This window comes from Petaurus breviceps, unplaced genomic scaffold (genome assembly GCF_028583685.1).
Source record: "Petaurus breviceps papuanus isolate PSGF00001 unplaced genomic scaffold, PetGlider_PUasm1.0 90784, whole genome shotgun sequence".
NCBI lineage: Eukaryota > Metazoa > Chordata > Mammalia > Diprotodontia > Petauridae > Petaurus > Petaurus breviceps.
Genome location: NW_027187345.1, coordinates 7,426,179 through 7,445,736, shown reverse-complemented (window position 1 = coordinate 7,445,736; position 19,558 = coordinate 7,426,179). Strand labels below are relative to the sequence as shown.

At 36.4% G+C, this 19,558-nt stretch overlaps 1 protein-coding gene across 2 annotated transcripts in view; it reads left to right on the top strand.

Annotated features, from left to right (window-relative positions):
- Nucleotides 1-19,558, top strand: part of AKAP12 (A-kinase anchoring protein 12) — a 126,603-nt gene that overhangs the window by 55,650 nt on the left and 51,395 nt on the right. For both annotated transcript variants that reach the window (XM_069069673.1, XM_069069675.1), the window contains exon 2: nucleotides 18,760-18,859. In XM_069069673.1, the coding sequence (XP_068925774.1) occupies nucleotides 18,760-18,859 (100 nt within the window). The remainder of the gene's footprint in view (nucleotides 1-18,759; nucleotides 18,860-19,558) is intronic.

Sequence of the window (19,558 nt, the reverse complement as noted above, 5' to 3'; positions counted from 1 at the left end):
AAGAAACATGATATGTATTTGATTTTTTATTTTTTATATGCATCTTTTTTTTTTTTAAGCAATTGGGGTTAAATAACTTGCTCAAGGTTACATGGCCAGTTATTTCTGGGTGTGGTGCTAAGTATCTGAACCCAAATTCGATCCCAGGTCATCCCGACTGGAGCCGGCGCTCTCACTCACTGTGCTACCTTAGATGCATCTTTTCTAAGGGTGAACTTGACATTATGTTTCCAAAGAAGTTAAAAGAAATTAGCTGTTCTCTGTAAATGCAGAACTATTTTGTATTTTGAATCCTGTTTTCCTCTTCTGTTCCCTTTCAGTTTGGGAGGACATATAATAACGTCAGAAATATCAACACTTTTATTGATTCTTAAACCACCCCATTTCCTCCTGTATCCTTATTGTACCATTCCTTAAAACAGAGGCTAAAAAAGAAGAAAAAAAATAACACGTTTAAAAAAGTCAAACATAAGTGTGTGTGTTTGTGTATGTATCATACCCCTGGATTTCTATGCAAAGGACAAGAAAGAGGTGTCTTTTTTTTTTTTTTAAGCAATCGGGGTTAAGTAACTTGCTCAAGGTTACATGGCCAGTTATTTCTGGGTGTGGTGCTGAGTATCTGAGCCCAGATTTGATCCCCAGGTCATCCCCACACTGGAGCCGGTGCTCTCACTCGCTGAGCCACCTGGCCACCCCTTAAAAGAGGTGTCTTTTCAGATATCTTGTGGTTAACCTTTCATAACATTCAGTTTCAATGGTTCTATCCTTTCCTTTTATATTCTTGTCATATATCTCTTTACTATAATCTAAGTGATAATCTGGGGGTCAACTCAGTTCTTTTGACTTCAAATCCTTTGCTCAGTCTACTGCACCATGCCTCTATTTCTTCTCCTTCAGGTGAAGAATTTATGAAGTGAATTTTCAAAAGTACTTTGTGAATAGTAGAATTTGTTAAAACGTTTTTGTTTGCATAATGGGACATTCATTAATGATTTGGATAATAACTAGGGAGCTAGAATTACAATTTAATTATCTTTTAGCTGCCTGCTTGAAAAACCAGTGAAGGAACAAATAACTCTGGTTTTCTTCATCTGTCCTCAATTGAGATAAACTATTGGTCAATTTAATTAAATAAGCTATTTGTCTAATACTTTGCTACTGAATTGGTCCATCATTTGATTTGACCAGCTTTCAGTTTTTTTATATTTAGACATATTATTATTTTGAATACTGGTACAGTGTGTATATATGTCTTGCATAAATATCTAGTGTCTGTAAAATAAGACCTTGAGCTGGAAGAAAAGACATTAGGTCTAAATTATGATTTGAGAAATATTTATACATCACCAACCAGTCATTATCTAACATATTGTCAATCCCAGGGTTAATAATGCTACTGGAAAAAATATATATGTTTTTATATTATGTTGCACAACGGGACAATAAAGTGGAAAGCGATCATTTAGAGTCCAAAAAAGAACAACAAAAAATGGACTCATCCTGGCTTTCCTGATGCTGTACCCCCAGTTAAACCCCCAAGGTCCTATTTGTCCTGAGATTAACCAGAAAAGACTCTTCCCCTCTGAGAAAAGGCTGTTTGTTTTTTATTAAATTTTATTTTTTTTCAATTAATGAGATTATGTCTCTCATGGGGGAAAAAGGAAAAAAAAATTGTGACAAATGCATTGTGAAGCATAACAGATCCCCCCATTATCTCTCTATCAGTAGGTGGGTAGAGTGATTCATCCTCAGTCCTCTGGAGTGGTGGTTGACCATTGCATTGAACAGAATCCTTGAGTGAAAGGAACTTTTAGAGGTCATGTATTCCAACAGAGAAGGAAACTGAGGTCAAGAGAAGTTAGTCATATAAAAAATCACACAGATAAGTGATAATATGGGGGTCAACTCAGTTCTCTTGACTTCAGATCCTTTGCTCAGTCCACTGCACCATGCTTCTAAAACAGAGGATCTTAATTTGGGGTTTGTAAATTTGGCTTCCCTCTTTCCTTAATGTTTTGATAACTATATGTCAATATAATTGGTTTCCTCTCTGGTAATTCTTTGTATTTTATTTATTTATTTAATACATTTTAAAACGTTGTAGGGGGAGGCTAGGTGGAGCAATGAACAGAGCACAGGCCCTGGAGTCAGGAGGACCAGAGTTCAAATCCAACCTCAGACACTTAACACTTAGCCATGTGACCTTGGGCAAGTCACTTAACCCCAGTTGCCCTCAAAAAAACAAACAAACAACCAAACCATTATAATGAGATGGGGTCCTTACACTTCACCAGACAACCACCTCAAGTATAAAGGAGACTACACAGTTGTAAACTGCTTTGTTTCTGCCAAGGATAGGACAAGAAATAAGATAGGGGAAGGGGCGGAGATATTTAATAAAATATTTCCAAGTGAAAAAGATTACACTGATTTTTTTCAGGCTCTTTTCAGCAATGCCTATGCATGGTTATATGTGTGCGTTCCTTCTGCACATGCTGGATTGCCTTTTCTGTTCTTATGAGTCTAAGAAGTAGGCTCCATTGAGCAAGTACTTATTTCAAATGATCTGTAACTTCATCTGACTCTTAGTAGATGACTTCATGGGGTGCTGTCACAGAAAAAAAAAAATCACCTGGTGTCAAATCCTGATGATGAACATCTTTGAACTTCAACTGGTCCTCTGATGAAATACAATGCAAGTCCTGATGTTTTTATAGTCTCAATCCTCCAAAAAGCATTCCAGTTATCCTAGTTTCAATTTAGCACTGGTCTCAAAGAATAGACATTTTCTGGGTAAGCGTTTTAAATCATAGCTCTGTGATTTTGAAGCACACACAATTAGGAAGATGAGTGAAAAATTGTTTTGCAAGATTGCATTGAAAATCACCTTCAGGAAAGTAGTGAGGTGACTCCAGGCACAATTCTGTTCTGGTGACTCTGGAAATAGTCTTAAAATGATTTATGTTGTCATTAAGATTAACAAGCACAGGAGACTTTTACCTTGAAAGATTTTAGATTCCTTTCCTGGACCATTTCATAGTGAGACTTATGATGCATATAAAAATTTTTCCTAGTAAAGATTTTCTTTGATGCATACCCTACTTATGCAATAGTGCTCATAGGAGAAGATTTTGTTCATTTCAATAATCCATAAATTTGGGGTTTTAGATTTACTTGGACTCAGATTAGGCTGAAATCTGATATCATTTATGAAAAAAGTAAAATCATAATTTTATTAATAGATACTAAAATCACAGGTGTAGAAATATTTTTCTCATAGAGCAAAAATGTTGTTTATCAAAATTTTATCAAAACATTTGAAAAAATTATATTGTCTTCTTCTGGGGAAAAAACAATTAATTGGTTAGATAGTACAATTAGACAGATTCTGAATTGTTTAAATGTCTGGAACCAAAGAGCATCGGCATTAAAAATGCTGATGTTAGCTTGGAAGGAGGCCTCTAGCACATTTTTATTCTTGACTTTGATAAAGGCATAGATGGTATGTTTATTAAATTTTTAGATTTAAATTTAGAAAAATAGATTTAGATTAAATCTAAAAATTTAGATTAAATTTAAATAATTAAATTATTAAAAGTTTAGATTTAGATGAAGAAGGATATATTCTTGATAACAATGAGGATCTAAAAATAATAGCCAACACTTACATAGTGTTGAGGCTCTTTAAAAAAATAATTTTTATCTTTGTTTTCACATGATTTCTATTTCCTCTACTCCAAGCCTTGATAGAGAACCATCCTTTATTTTTTAAAAAGCAGAGAAAAAAAAAGTTCAGCAAAACTAACATTGAAAAGGTATAATATTATGCAGCAAAATTAACATATTGAAAAAGTATGATATCATATGCAGCATTCTACCCGCCTACCCCCCATCCCCCACCTTGGCATAGAAGGAAGAGGTATCTTAATAATAATACCATTAATAGTTAAGTTTTGCTAAGTGCTTTATACATATTATCCTTACAACCACCCTGGGAAGCAGGTATGATTATTCTCCCCATTTTACAAATAAGTACAGATAGTTCAAGGAACATTTTTTCCCTTCCATCAAAAATGACTTGAAACCTGAAGCATTGTCAGAGATAGCTGACCATAGCAGTATAAACTGATGGGAGAAAACCAATATCCCTAGGACATATAATAGCTTGTGTTCACATCACAGATCAGGTAATCTGAGCTATTTAAATGGTTGGGTCAAGGATAGTAATTATAATGGGAAAGTTACTGGGTTCCATTCTTTCCATTTAGACCTATGTACTGATTTTTTTCTTTTTTTTGCACTGATTTTCTAAAAAAAAAAAAATTCAGTTACATATAAAAACAATTGTAACCTTCATTTTCTACGATTTTGAGTTCCAAATTTTCTCCCCCCCTTTCCCCTCCCACCCCATTATTGAGAAAGCAAGCAATCTTGATAAAGGTTATATATGCTTTACACTGATTTAAAAAAAAATTAAACACGACTTCTGTCTTAGGTGGCTAGAAGTGTTCCTTTTCTATGCTGTATTTTCCAACAGATTAGACAGCAGACTCTACTTTATGAACGGTAACTATCTTGTACTTTGACTTCTCCACTCACCCTCCCAACCCCCCATGCAAAAAGTAATTAGTTCACTTTAAAACCATAAGTAGTTTGCATAAAATGCTTTTGAGTAAATTTTTTCATTTGATCATTTTAAGTTTATGATACAGACCAGTGATTTTCAAACTTTCAAGGGGTTTCAGGACCCCTTTACACTCTTAAAAATTGTTGAGCAATTTTGTGGAGCAAAATCAATTTTTGCTTATGTGGGTTATATCTATTAATATTTGTCATTAGAAATTTTTTTTAAATCTAATTTATTTTATTCTGAACTTAAGAAATAAAACAAGCATTTCTATAACACAGTAAAATAGAAAAAAAAGATGATTGCTCACAAAACTGCAAACATATCATGTACAATCTGTCCCTTTAAATATATAATAAAGTTAACATGTAATTTTTTTCTTTTTTTCTCTCCACCCTGTCCCCCCATGGCTACCATTAGACACAAATATCTATATCTATTGATATATATATATATATACATATATATATATATATAAAAGTCATTTTCTACATTCTTCTATTTATCAGTTCTTTCTCTGGATACAGATAGCAATTCATAGGTCCTTTGTAGTTGGTTTTTTTTTTTGGAGGGCATTTGGGGTTAAATGACTTGCCCAAGGTCACATGGCTATTTTTTGTGTTAAGTGTCTGAGGTCAGATTTGAACTCAGGTCTTCCTGACTCCAGGGCCCTTACTCTATTCACTGTGTCACTTAGCCACCCCTTTTGTAGTTTATTTATAGTCAGAATGACTTAGTTGTTCTTAAAACAATATTGCTATTACTGTATACAATATTCTCTTGGTTCTGCTTATTGTGCTCTTCATTATTTCATGCAAGTCTACACATGTTTTTTCTAAGATTGAGCTTATCATTTCTTACAGCACAGTAGTATTCCATTACAATCACATACCACAACTATCTCAGCCATTCCCCAGTTGATGGGCATCCCTGAAATTTCTAGTTCTTTGCCTCCACAAAGAGAACTGCTATAAATATTTTAGAATGTAGGTTCTTTTCCTTTCCCCCTAATCATCATATCAGAAATTAAAACTGATTATTTAAAATTACTTACTCATTAAAATAATAAACTCATTATATGCTAAGATAAATAAGATTTTATGCAAAAATAACTATTTCCAAAAATAAATGTAATGAGAAGAGTGGTGCTGTTTTACATATTTTTCCAAATCTCTTTTAATATCTAGCAGTAGAAGGCAGCTGTATTCTCACATCTGTTCCTGAATTCAGTGTGTTGCAATATTCTTTTTTTTTTTTTTAAGCAATTAGGGTTAAGTAACTTGCCCAAGGTTACACGGCCAGTTATTTTGTGTGGGTGTTAAGTATCTGAGGCTGGAACCAATCTCAGATCCTGCCAACTCCAGGGCTGGCACTCTTACTCACTGCACCACTTGGCTGTACCACCTAGCTGCCCCTGTTGCAATATTCTTTTGTTTTTTTTCATTGAAGTTTTTGAAGGAAATCTGGCTTCACCCAGATATGTTGTTGGAAAAAAGCAGATTATTTTAAAAGGTAAATAATGTCTTAGTATTATGAAGATGATTTGACATTGTGGAGCCTCTGAAAAGGTTCTGAGAGATCCCTATGTGTCTGAACCATTATTTGAGAACTATTGATGTAGACAGTGCAGATAGTTAAACTGAGGCTAACATGATTTGCCCAGGGTCAAAGAATGGGAAGCAGCAGAGCCTAAAATATTTTAGAGAGAAGAGAGTAAAGGAAGGATGAAAAAAGGTAGTAGCTTTGGGCAAAGGCAGGTAAAACAGACTAAGAGAATTGATAAGCTCTGGGGTGGCTAGGTGGCACAGTGAATAGAGCACCAATCCTGGAGTCAGGAGGACCTGAGTTCAAATCCAGCCTCAGACATGTGACACTTAACCAGCTGTGTGACCTTGGGCAGGTCACTTAACTCCAATTGCCTTGCTTTCCTCCCTCCAAAAAAAGGGGGGGGGGAGAACTGATAAGCTCCTATTATTCCAGCCATAGTGCTAAACGCTTTCTGCACATATCATTTGATCCTCACAAGTGCTATTATTCTCATTTTACAGTTGAGAAAAATGAGTCAAATAGAGGTTAGATGACTTGCCCAAGGTCACACAGCTCCTAAGTGGCTAAGGCTGGATCTTCCTGATGCCAGGATCCTGCACTCTATCCACAGCAACACCAGCTGTCCGTGTTCTGTTTAGCAAAGAACTAAACTTGGTATTTCAGATGGAAAAGTTCCTGAATCTTCTGAACAACTGCCTCTGTTAACTGCCATTCATTTAGTTCATTTTCATACCTGTAAAACTGATTCCTTCTAATATTTATAAAAGAATCTGTAAATATCTAAAAGAAATGTCATCATTCAAAATTTAAAAGTCCACTTACTTTTGGTTCACTTGTAAAATCAGTGACATGTATTAGGAATTTTAAGTCCCTTCCCTTTCGTGGAATTTAATCAATTTAAATGTAAAAAAGTGAGGAAATAGGACATGTAGTCTCTACAGGCCTTAATGTCAAAGAGCTAGCCTATGTTAATCAGTGAACTGTAATTTATTAGGTGCTTACCATATTCCAGGAGCTGTGCTAAAGGGCTAGAAAGACAAAGACAAAAGGGAAGTAGTCCCTGTCCTCAGAGAGCTTCCATTTTATATGAAAATTCTTGTGCATCTGAATCTAGTGATCTGTCTACTGTATTGCTTTATTTCACTGTGAATACAATTAACCAAAATCCTAATCATAGGCTGTGAAAGAATCAGGTCTATAGCATTTATTTTTCTGTATTAAAATGATTAAAAGTTGCTATCTGCCCCTGATCTTGCCAGTAGTTGGCTAAATTTATGATAGGCCCTTCTCCTGTAGTTTGTTATGTTTCTTGGGGGGCCAAGGGATTAGATCTGTTTCAGCTTAGGTTAAATGAATCCTAAAATACAGTTTAGCAGTTCAAGGATTTGTTTTTTGGCAATGTCTTTTTCTCATAAAAATTCATGCTGTGTGAATTTAGAACTTATGACACTGGTAACATTATCTTCTTACACTAGAATTAATAATCTTAGTTTTTGGATATGAAACCTATGGCTCTGTGTTGCTATTTGTTTTTTGACCTTTCCCTTTTTTTCCTCAAATAATTTTTGTCATTTGAGATGACTTTAGCTGTAGGGGTTGAATCAACTCCACTTAGTTAATTAAAATCATCACTTTTTATAACTACTTATTTTCTCTTTCTTGCTCTGGCTCCTGACGTGTTTAAATAACTTCTACTTTGATTAATTAGAAATCAGTGGAATATCTACAGATAATCATCATATATGTATGGCAAACTACTTTTAAATTAATATTACCCTTTCGAATTTCTAGCCATGTCTTTTTTAAAGATAAAGAGTTATTGGCATCATTTTGTGAAATGGATAGGTCTTAAAAAAAATCTTATTATAAAACCTGTGCCTGTGTGGGTCAGCCAGCCTTCCTTCACTTAAAAGACCTGTAGGGATAGGGAAGTTGATAGGTGACTCCAATAGCTCTTGATTTTGAAGCTTTTAAAGGATTTATTCCTTATATTAAGCTTTAATTACACCTAGCAGTTTCAACCTCTAAGTCTTATTTTCCCTTTTGGGGTTTAGCAGAGAAAGGGTAATCCCTTCTCCCATGTGACAGTCCTTGAAATACTTTCAGATGTCTTTTTATATCCTTATTTAGTAATTTTTCATTCATGTAAATGTCCCAAGATGGTAGAAAGTAGTATATGCTGAGGGCTTGAGGCTCAGACACTCATTCCCCAATTCTCCAGTGATCTTCCTCAGATATCATCTGACTAGGGCAAACTAAACAGGCACCATTGCTTCTATATTGTATTCTCTATGGCCCTTATTATAACTTACGACAAATTCGCTTTTTTTGGTTGCTGTGTCTCTGCTTAAATCAATTTTATACTTTCAGTCCATTGCAAACTTATTTTTATAATGGTTAGGCAATTATCCCTTTGCTCCTTAATGTACTTTTTCCTATTCAGATTGGAAAAAATATAGTTTTTTGGGGGGCTGACTTTTAGACCTCTTTAGCATATGTAAATATTATGGGGGAAGTTTTAAAATTTGTTTTGTAAAGTTTCCAATTATTGCCATAATAGTATCATCATGGTTAGGTGTGGTTTAAAGTCACCTTTAGATACTGTGAATACATTATGTGAACATTCCTATGTTTCCCACCCATGTCTACCTACCCTCTGTCTCTCTTTGGAGTATGTATTTACAAGATTACTTTAGTTTTATTGCAGAAGGTGAGGGTGTAATAAATTCTTTGTGACCTGAGAGATGGAAATGTTTCCCATGCAAACTCATCACCCTTTGGAGCCTTCTCATAGGAGGACCAGAGATTGATAGGTGAAAGGGTCCTTCATATCCATCATACCATATCCGTGAAATCCTCCTCATTTCACAGTTGAAACTGAGGAGTGAAGAAATTAAATGATGTGCCTAAGGTCATACGGGGGTAGTACCTAGCCGAGGTCAAATTTGAGTCCTGTTATTCCTGAATCAGAGTCTAGCAGTCTTTATTATACTATGCTGCTGCTTCTATGTTGGAAGGGTCTTATTTAATAAAATAATAAAAATAAAGAGGGAGAGCAGGGAGAACTCTCCCTGCACTAAAACATTCTTTACTAATCTCATTCTTCCATACTAAGTTTCATAATCCTTTTCAGAACATGTGAATCAGAAAACTACTGGAATATCCATTTAATGCAAAGAGTCACATGATTGCAGAAATGACAAACAATATCATGGAGAAGAGAGAAAAGGAAAGGAAAAAATCTCAGTGTTGGTCCTTTAGGGTTTGCTTGGAAAACAAAAACTTTGGCTTTTAAGAGATTTTTAGTGTCCTTTTGAAATAAATGTAATAGCTTGTTCAGTTGTAGCGTGGTGATGTCTTGTTGGAATTGAACTCTGCATGACCCACCCAGAAGACATAATTCTGAATGCTGTTGTATACAAATTCACATTTTGTCTATATATATTCAGTCCCGTTGTAATGTAAATCATTGCTGTTGTCTATATCTCATGATAGCCATGATTTCCATGGTATCCTTCACCTATTTTGTATTTCATTGCCTATTAAGCTGTTAAATGATTTGCCTAGGATAGCATGTCCCAGGATGTGTCAGAGGTGACGCTTGAACCACTTTTTCTAACTCCAAGGCCAGTCCTCTGGTCATTAATGCTGTATTGTCTTTTTTATGCTGTATGTTAAAGGGAAGCAAAGCATCTCAGTGCTCAACATTGTTTCATTAATTTCTTGATAGTTTCTTATTAGTCACCAATTCTTACTTAGGACAAGAAGGTTTTGACAGACTTAATCATGATTATTTTTTTTAAATAGACATATCAGAGGTACATATGAATTAAGAAGTAAATAAGGTTTTAACATGTCAAGAAAAAGACATTTAAAAGATAAATTTTCAATGATAGACATTTTCTTCTTCCTGAAAATTCTTATAGCAAAAGAATAAAAAAAGAGAAAAAGTTAAGTAAAACTAACATTACAGTGTATCATTAAATGCTGTATTCCATACACATAGTCCCTTAACTTTTGGAAAAAAAAAAAAGGGAAGTACCTTCTCCTGTCTTTGCTTTGAGGCCAGGGCCATCAATATAATTTTCAAAACATTCAGTGTCAAGTTTCAGGTGTGATTTTAAAAAAATTTGCATTTTTATATTCATTGTGTATGTTTCTTTTCCTGTTTCTGCTTACTTTACTTTGGATCTATTCATATGTTCATATGTCTCCAATGCTTCTCTATATTCTTCCTATCCATCGCAGCACAATATGACCTATTCCATTACATTTATGCATTTACTACTTCTTTAGCCATTTCCCAATTTTTTTCCTCATGTGAATATTTTGGTGTGTATTTGACATGTGTTTTTGTCATTGACCTCCTTAGGGTATTTTCCCAGAAGAGGGATCTCTGTATTAAAATATGTGGATGTTTAGGCAATTTCTTTGCAGAATAGTTGGACCATTTCACATGTCTACCAACCTTGGGCTGGTGTCCTCATCTTCTCACAACTCCTTCAACATTGACTAGTCTCATTTTTTTTAGTCATCTTTAAGAAAAACAAAATTTAAAAACTGACATGTTATAAAACAAACGTTTCTCATCTCTCATTCAAATGTCATAAATCACAGACTTGGAATTTCCCTAAAATGTTTACAGTGATTCCTATAAAGATAACATTAAAGCTGCAGGTATAAACATGTATATAAAGACATACAAATGTTGTTGTACCAAATAGAAAGATATTAACATTTTGAAACTCCTTTAGTCTGGCTTCAGTCCCCTAAAACTCCTCCCCTATACTTCACTAGTGACATCTTAATTGCTGGATCCAGTGGCCTTTCCTCAGCTCTAATCCTCTTTGAAGTTTCTGTGGCATTTGATATTATCTCCTAAGGAGGATCATGGCTTCAGTGATCTTTCTTTCTCTTTTCTCACTGGTCTAACTTTTCCAAAGGTACACGTTTCTCTTTCAGTCCCTGCAATATAGTCTTCTCCACATTTTAGAGATGCCAAACAGAGAAGGTTATATTTGATCCTAGGGATCATATAATAGGGAACCACTGGAGTTTATTGAGCAGAAGGTGACATGGGATTTATAAAAATCACTTTGTCAGTTGTGTGAAGGATGAATAGGAGTGGGGGACAGACTTAAGACAGAGGGAAATGTTGTGGAATTGGAAGGTTTGGCAAGTGATTGAATATTCAGGATGAGAGATTGAGAAGGTTATGGAAGTTGTAAACGTGGGTGACTAGAAGTATGTGGCGCCCTCTGGAGAAACATTGAAGTTCAGAAAAGGGGTAGGTTTGGTGGGAGAAATAATGAATTGCTTGGGACATTTAAATTTAAGATGTAAATGTGACAGCCATTTTAAAATGTTCAACAGATTTGTGGTGGCTGGAGCTCCTATCATAATATGTATCCTAAGACTGGATATATAGATTTGGGAGTCATCAGCAAAGAGATCATTAAACCTGAGAGACCTGATGAAGCCACCAGTGATAGAGTAAGTAGAGAACTAGAGGATGATCCCCAAATAGCTTCAGTCTCTCACTCCAGCCTGAAGTACAAGATAGGTGGAGGCATGGCTAAGAAGCAGTTAATTTTAAAAAAATGGGATGTCGGATGGTAGCCTCATACAACTCAATAGGAATGTGATAGAAGCAGTCTAGTGGCCCAGTGTGATCTTCCTGCTCAGGCTACATCTGTAGTATTTTGTTAGGTTTTAGGGTAAGGACAAATGTGATTCTATTAAGGCCATGTGCTTTAATAGAACACCTGGAGTCAGGAGGACCTGAGTTCAAATCCAACCTCAGACACTTGATACTTACTAGCTGTGTGACCCTGGGAAAGTCACTTAACTCCAATTGCCTCGCAAAAATAAAATAAAATAATTGTTCTGCAATGGGAGTAAGGTGACTCAACATGACTTCAACTTATCTTTCCGTCTATAGTTTTTATTACTCTTTTTCACATAGTGTGGTCTAGCTAGACTTCTTGTTTGTCTTCATTCAAACCTTTCTATCTCTGTGACTTTTCACAGGCTTTCCCCCCTTTGCCTGGAATAAATTCCTTCCTCTCTGCTGCCTCTTAGAATCATTAATTTTTTTCAAAGCTCAACTCAAGCATTACCTTCCACTTGAAGCACAGAGGATTAGAATTGTAAGATTATTCAATCTTCATGGAAAATTTTTAAAAATCATCATTTTTTGCAGGAAAAGACTTTCCAAAATCCTTGGGAAGTAGTGTGGAAAGGGTTAGATTTTAATCAGTTCTGGGTTGTTCATTTTATTGTAGTGAAAGCCACAAAGGAAAATTCAAGTGACAAGAAACTAGTGGGACTGAGAATTATATATAGTGTATATATTCTACTATACATTTTATATGCCTTTTTTGTTTTTGTTTTTAAATACACACAACAATAATATGACAGTGTATATAAAATATTCAATCAGCATATTCAAATGGAATAATGTGTATGAAAACATTTTGAAAACTGTTGAAAAATCAATGCAAATATTAATACTAGTTACATTATTAATATCAATTATGCCTGGATATTATGTGATTTACTATAAGGCTGTTAAATTGTACTGCCAATGCAATATTCACATTCCAATATAGCGGCTATGAATATGCCAGCATAATTTGAATTGCAAAATATAATAGACTCTCGACATGACAGACAGAACCAAAACATTTATTCAAATATCAGAAAGCCAAATCCATCATAGCAACAAAGAAATCTATACACAGTAACTATGCAGGGGGCATCACCATCCCCAAGCCTTCCCCCTGTTAGGGCCTTCCCACAAACAAACCTCTCACTCACAGCTTCCTGCCTGTTTACTTTCTTTCCCTCAGCTCTAACTACTCTGACCAACTTCTTTTGGACTCTGCTCTACCCTTCCTTTTCCACTCTCTCTGTTCTACCACTTCAGCAAGCTCCTCCCACCACAGGCTTCATGTGACTTAGGCTTCCATATGACTTAAGCAGGTCATACAGGTCTATTAATGGATAGGAGAGATCTTCCCATTAAGAAAAAATACATTACCATTACATAAATCCACTTTCCCTTTAAATATCAGAAATTTGAATGATAACCACAAATTATCACTGTGGTCCAGGAAGAAGAGCCAGAATTTTATCTCAAATGACTGTCAGGAGAGTTTTGGATGACACAATGCCCCTGTAGTCTGGGGCATCCCATACTCATACCTTATTGCCATTGCAGAACAGTTTTTATTATTATTATTTTGTGAGGAAATTTGGGGTAAGTGACTTGGCCAGGGCCACACAGCTAGTAAGTGTCACGTGTCTAAGGGCTGATTTGATCTCAGGTTCTCCTGATGCCAGGGCTGGTGCTCTATCCATTGCACTACCTAGTTGCCCCTAGAACAATTATTAAGAGACTTATCATATGTCTCTTTCTGTGGATAGGAGATCAAAAGCAAGTACCCAAAGGGCAAGTTCCCTTGGCTCTCTAATTTTTCATTGCTGTGACTCCTCTCCAATATTCTGCTTTTGCCCATAAGCTGCTTTTCCAGGGGTCACTGAAAAGTACAGTGTATGAAGAAAATATCAAATGAAATCAGTGAGAAATTTTTGGTTCTCTTTTCCCTCTGCTAAAGTGCTAATCTGATGTCTCATCATGGCATGGAGCTGAACCTGGGTAATATATAACACCAGGGCATGAGAACTTTTTTCTGCTTGGCACAGAACTTAGGTAGACAGAGTCAGAGGCATTTTAAAGTTGGCTGGTGAAATGAGAACTCATACACAGGTCCTTGGAAGAACTCAAGAAATACATTATTCAGGGCACAAAGGGTGAAAATCAGGTTTTCTGACATTTACACAGCCAGACTCTGTGCTAAGCAATGTACAAATATTATCTCTTTTGATCCTCACAACAACCCTGCAAGGTAGAGGCTATTATTATCCTCATTTTACTCATGAGGCAAACTGAGGTTAAGTGACTTGCTCAAGGTCACACAGCTAGTAAGTATACGTGTGTGTACAAGCCACATCAGTTGTTGCTCACTTTAGCAAATGACAGTTATAAAGCCAATAACTGAGTAAATCTAAGAATGTGGAGCAAGGTATGAAGTGGTCTCCTACATTTGTGGTCTTGTTACCATCTCCATCTCATGATTTAAATAATTGGTGCTGCTGTTTTTTGGTTTTTTTTTTTTTTTTTTTTTGCTTTTTGGAGGGCAATTGGGGTTAAGTGACTTGCCCAAGGTCACAGGGCTAGGTTTTTTTTTTGTGTTAAGTGTCTGAGGCCAGGCTTGAATCAAGGTCCTCCTGACTCCAGGACTGGTGCTTATTCACTGCGCCACCTAGCCGCCCAATTGGTGCTGCTGTTAAAAAAGAAAAGAAGAGAAAAGAAAGAAATCTGATAGTTCCGACAATTTTGCAAAAACTTTAATTTCGAGATATACACAATTCACTTTATACTCTGGCATGACAAGAGTTCAAGAAGATGTGAGCTCAAATACTTGCTAGCTGTGTGACCACTGGCACACCACTTAACTTTTACTGGGTCTCAGTTTTCCCATCTTTAAAATGGGGACAAAAGCACTCACTTTACAGGGTTGTTTATTAAGAAAATCACAGGGGGCAGAGTCAAGATGGCGGAGTAGAAGCAGGTCTTCCATGCTGCTGCTGCTTCCACCTTCCCCAATTCACATAAAAGGGGACTCTGAACAAACTTTGGAGCTACAGAACCCACAAAATGACACAGAGAAGCTAACCTCCCACTGGGGACAGCCCGGCAGGCTGGCAGGAAGTAGCCAGTGCAGGGCTCTGGGAGCCAACCCCAGCCCCACAGGAGCCTGAGGTTTTAGCCTCAGGGTAGCCACAACCAGCTCCCTGGCTGGAGGGACTCCAGATCACCAGCGGCTGTGGCCGTTTCCAGAATTATCAACACATACATGCTAAGGACAAAGTGAGATGTCAGTGCACTGTGGACTTTGGGACCCAGTAGTTGGGAGTGCCTTGGCTTTTGCTGCTGCTGAGGAGCTGCACCTGTGCAGCCACCCCCAATCGGCAGCTTCAGCTCCTGGCCTGCAGAGTGTAGGGGGACTAAGCAACCAGTCTGAGGGGTAATTGCTCTTCCTTTAACCTACTTGGATCTGGATTGCAGTCTAGGGTGGAGGTCCTGGGGTTCATGACCAGCTTGACAGAGCACGTGGAGGCTTCAGAGAGGGCACCCAACAAATACCTCCAGCAGCAGAGAAAACTCCAGCGTTTGGGATGAAAGCTCCCCTGTCTGGTGGCAGAGTCCTACTGTGGCAAAAAGCCCAAAGTCAAGTAATTGAGTGGCAACATGACCAGGCAAAGGAAACAATTTTGGGGACAAAAAGGATCAAAGCATGGTACAGGAGGAAGACAGTGAAGTCAGAAATCCTGCACCAAAAGCTTCAAAGGAAAATACAAGCTGGTTATAGGCCATAGAGGACCTTAAGAAGCAGATAAGAGAAGTGGAGGAAAAATTGGGAAGAGAAATGAGAACAATGCAAGAAAATTACGAAATGAGAGTCAACAGCCGGACTGAGGAAAATAACACCTTAAAAAACAGACTAACTCAAATGGCAAAAGAGGCTCAAAAAGGCAACGAGGAGAAGAATGCCTTAAAAAGCCAAATTTGCCAGATGGAAAAAGAATCTCAAAAGCTCACTGAGGAGAATCATTGATTCAGAATTAGATTGGAGCAAATGGAAGCTAATGACTTTATGAGAAATCAAGATGCTGTTAAACAGATACAAACAAATGAAAGAATAGAAAGCAATGTGAAATATCTCATGGGAAAAACCACTGACCTGGAAAATAGATCCAGGAGAGATAATTTAAAAATTATTGGACTACCTGAAAGCCATGATCAAAGAAAGAACCTAGAAATCATCCTCCAAGAAATTCTTAAGGAAAACTGCCCTGATGTTTTAGAAGTTGAAAGAATCCACCGATCACCTCCTGTAAAAGATCCCCAAAAGAAAACTGCTAGGAATATTATAGCCAGGTTCCGAAATTCCCAGATCAAGGACAGAATATTACAAGCAGCCAGGAAGAAACATTTGAATATTGTGGAAACACAATCAGGATAACACAGGATCTGGCAGCTTCTACACTGAGGGATCAAAAGGCTTGGAATGTGATATTCTGGAGGTCAAAGGAGCTGGGATTAAAACCAAGAATCACCTACCTAGCAAAAGTAAGTATCATGTCTCAGGGGAAAATATGGTCACTCAGTGGAATAGAGGACTTTCAAGCATTCTTGATGAAAAAAACAGAGTTGAATAGAAAATGTGACATTCAGATACAAGAAGCAAGAGAAGCATGAGAAGGTAAACAGGGAAAACAAATCATAAGGAACTTATCAAAGTTGAACTATTAACATTCCTACTTGGAAAAACAATAATTGTAACTGATGAAACTTTTCTCAGTATGAAAATAGTTGAACGGAATATAAATATATATATATATATATATATATATATATATATGTGTGTGTATGTCTATATATGAGGGCATATGGGCATATGAATACATATGTAAATGTGTATATATATATATATATGTTTACAGGTATACATAGAGGGCATAGGATCAATTTAATAGGAAGGGATGATACTTAAAATGTGAAATTAAAAGGTGAGAGAGGAATATAATGAGAGGAGATGGGGAGAGACAGAATGGGGTAAACTATCTCATATAGAAGAGGCAAGGGAAAATGGTTAAAATGGAGAGGAAGAATAGGAAGGCAAAAGGGAATAGGTCAACCTTATTCCCATTGAATTTGGCTTGGGGAGGGAATGAAATACACACTAAATAGGGTATCTCACCCTACAGGAGAGTAAGGGGGAAGAGGATGAGAGGGGGGATGATGGAAGGGAGGGCAGGCTGGGGGGGGAGGGAAGTTGGAAGCACCCACTTTTGAAAAGGTATCAAAGTAGAGAATAGAACAAGTGGGAGGTGGAATAGGAGGGAGGGAAATATAGTCAGACTTTTACAATATATCTACTATGTTAATGCTTTGCATTAGCTACACATGTACAACCTTTACTGAACTGCTTATCTTCCCAGTAAGGGTGGGTGACAAGAAAGGAAGGGAATGAATCTGGAATTCAAAGTTTTAAATTCAAATATATATATATATGTGTGTGTGTGTGTGTTTGTGTATATATATATATATATATATATATATATACTATTATTAATACTATTTTACATGTAATTGAGAAATAAGATATACAAGCACTGAGGCATAGAGATCCACTGGAAAAGTCGAAAGGGGTATGGGAGAAAATATGGGAGAAAGCAGAGTGGAGGAGCAGATATCCTGTGGGACTGCTATTTTGGGGCGGTGGGTAGGGGAAAAACGGGGAGAAAATTTGTAACTCAAAATCTGGCGGAAATGAATGATGTAACTCAGAAGTTAATAAAGCATTTGAAAAATGAAAAAAAAAAAAGAAAATTACAGGAGATAATGTGCAGAAAGTTCTTTGAAAAACCAAGTATATTATAACAATTTGGAGTGTTAAGAGAAAGGCCCCTTGTAGGAGGTGCCTGGATCTGAACTCTGATAGACCATTCCCAAAACTCTGAACATTGTGGGATTTTTCCTTTTATCTTTAAACTTTCATTTTAAATGACCATCCTTCATATTTTTGGTAAGCAAAGTCTTTAAAGTGGGAATGTAATCTAATAGTATTCAGCTCTTTAATATATGGACTCAGCATGTGAATATGTTGAAGCCAAGTTGTTCCATCTGTGATGTTACTATGAAAATACATCCATATCTTTTCCCATAAAGTGGATTATATAGCTGAAGGACAACTTTGCATGGGAGGGGAATGCTGCCAGGTGGAATCAATTTAGTACAACTTGGGGCTTCTGCATAGGCTACCTTGAACTTACCATCCATTTATGGAGAAATAAAAGAAATATAACGGTTATTTTGATCTAAGTCATTTGGTAGGCCAACAAAGGTTTGTTGAACAACAAGTAACAGGCAATATATGTGCCATGAGGGATGCATCTAGCCCTGAGATTTCTTTATCTTAACAGATCAGCTACTTGTTCATGAAAACAAGTCTCTTAGGTAAGCAAAAATGGAGTGGCATCATATTAAAATGTTTTGTCTCCCATTTCATCAAGTTAAGTGATCTTCTACATTTCATTTATGGATGATTTGATGCTTACGTATTGTTTGGAAATGATAGCTCAGCTGATTTGGTAGTGAAGTATTCCATGCTAACAAAAAGACTAACAGAAAATGGCTACCTACAGTGCTGACATACAGAGAGAAAAGAAAGGCTTAAATCCATTTCAGAGAAATTTAATGTTTTAGGAAACGAGGCTTTAAAAGGCAAACATGATATTGATGATTACAGAAAATACAGAAAACTTGAGTTAACATAGCCACTTGTTTAGAGGGGGTAGAATCCTTCAACCTAGAAGATGGGGTATTCCTTTTCATTCCTTGCCCTTTGCCTCCATTATTTTCTTAGCATTAGGTAATGTTTATAACTTATTTAGCTGTGCTCCATAGACTGAATTAAAATTGTTTTGTTTTGTTTTTTTCTTTCCTCACATAGCTTCTACAGAAGAATGGACAGATAAGCAGCATTAATGGAATATCAGAAGGACATGGAGGAGACCCAAATAAACAGCAGGAAGAAGCAGTTGTCCTAGATGGTAAGTGAAATTTACTAGTGTCTTAGGCTGATATGTTAGGGTGCTTCGAACCTCAACACACCTAAATCTAAGATGTGATCCAAAATTACCTGAGGGATGAGAATGGAAAAAGTAAACAAAATGCATAAAATGCTTCTTTGAATGTTCTTGGTAGGCTCTATATTTTACATATTTGTAAAGCTTTGTTTCCCATTCTTAGGCATTCTTTTTCTGGTATGTTAGGCTAATATTTTGTTGATTTCTCTCCAGTCACTTGGCTTATTATGTTTAAGTGAATATGAATTTTTATAGACCACTGAACTGGTTGCTTTGTAATAGTTAATACCTCTTTCATTAGTGATAGATCTCTTATACTTGCACATTTTTTTCCTGGTCGTATACATTTCATTTGAAAAGAATCTTCATTTTTGTTCAAACATCGATGTTCTGCATGCTATTATAGTTGCAAGAAAAGCTAGAATCAAACAGTGCCTTGGGAGTGGTAATTGGATATCAAGCCTTTCACCACTGGGTTGCTGGTTTAATTTTGGCCAAAACTGAACAGAGTAAAGCCTCAACATTATTACTTTTGAAAGTTTCTTAATCTTTTAGAAATGTGAGTATGGAGGAGGAACGTTTATAACAAATAGCCCTTCTTGGGGAAAAAATCATATTGCCTTGATAAAAATAGAGCTCTAACACCTTAATCAGTTGGTCTCG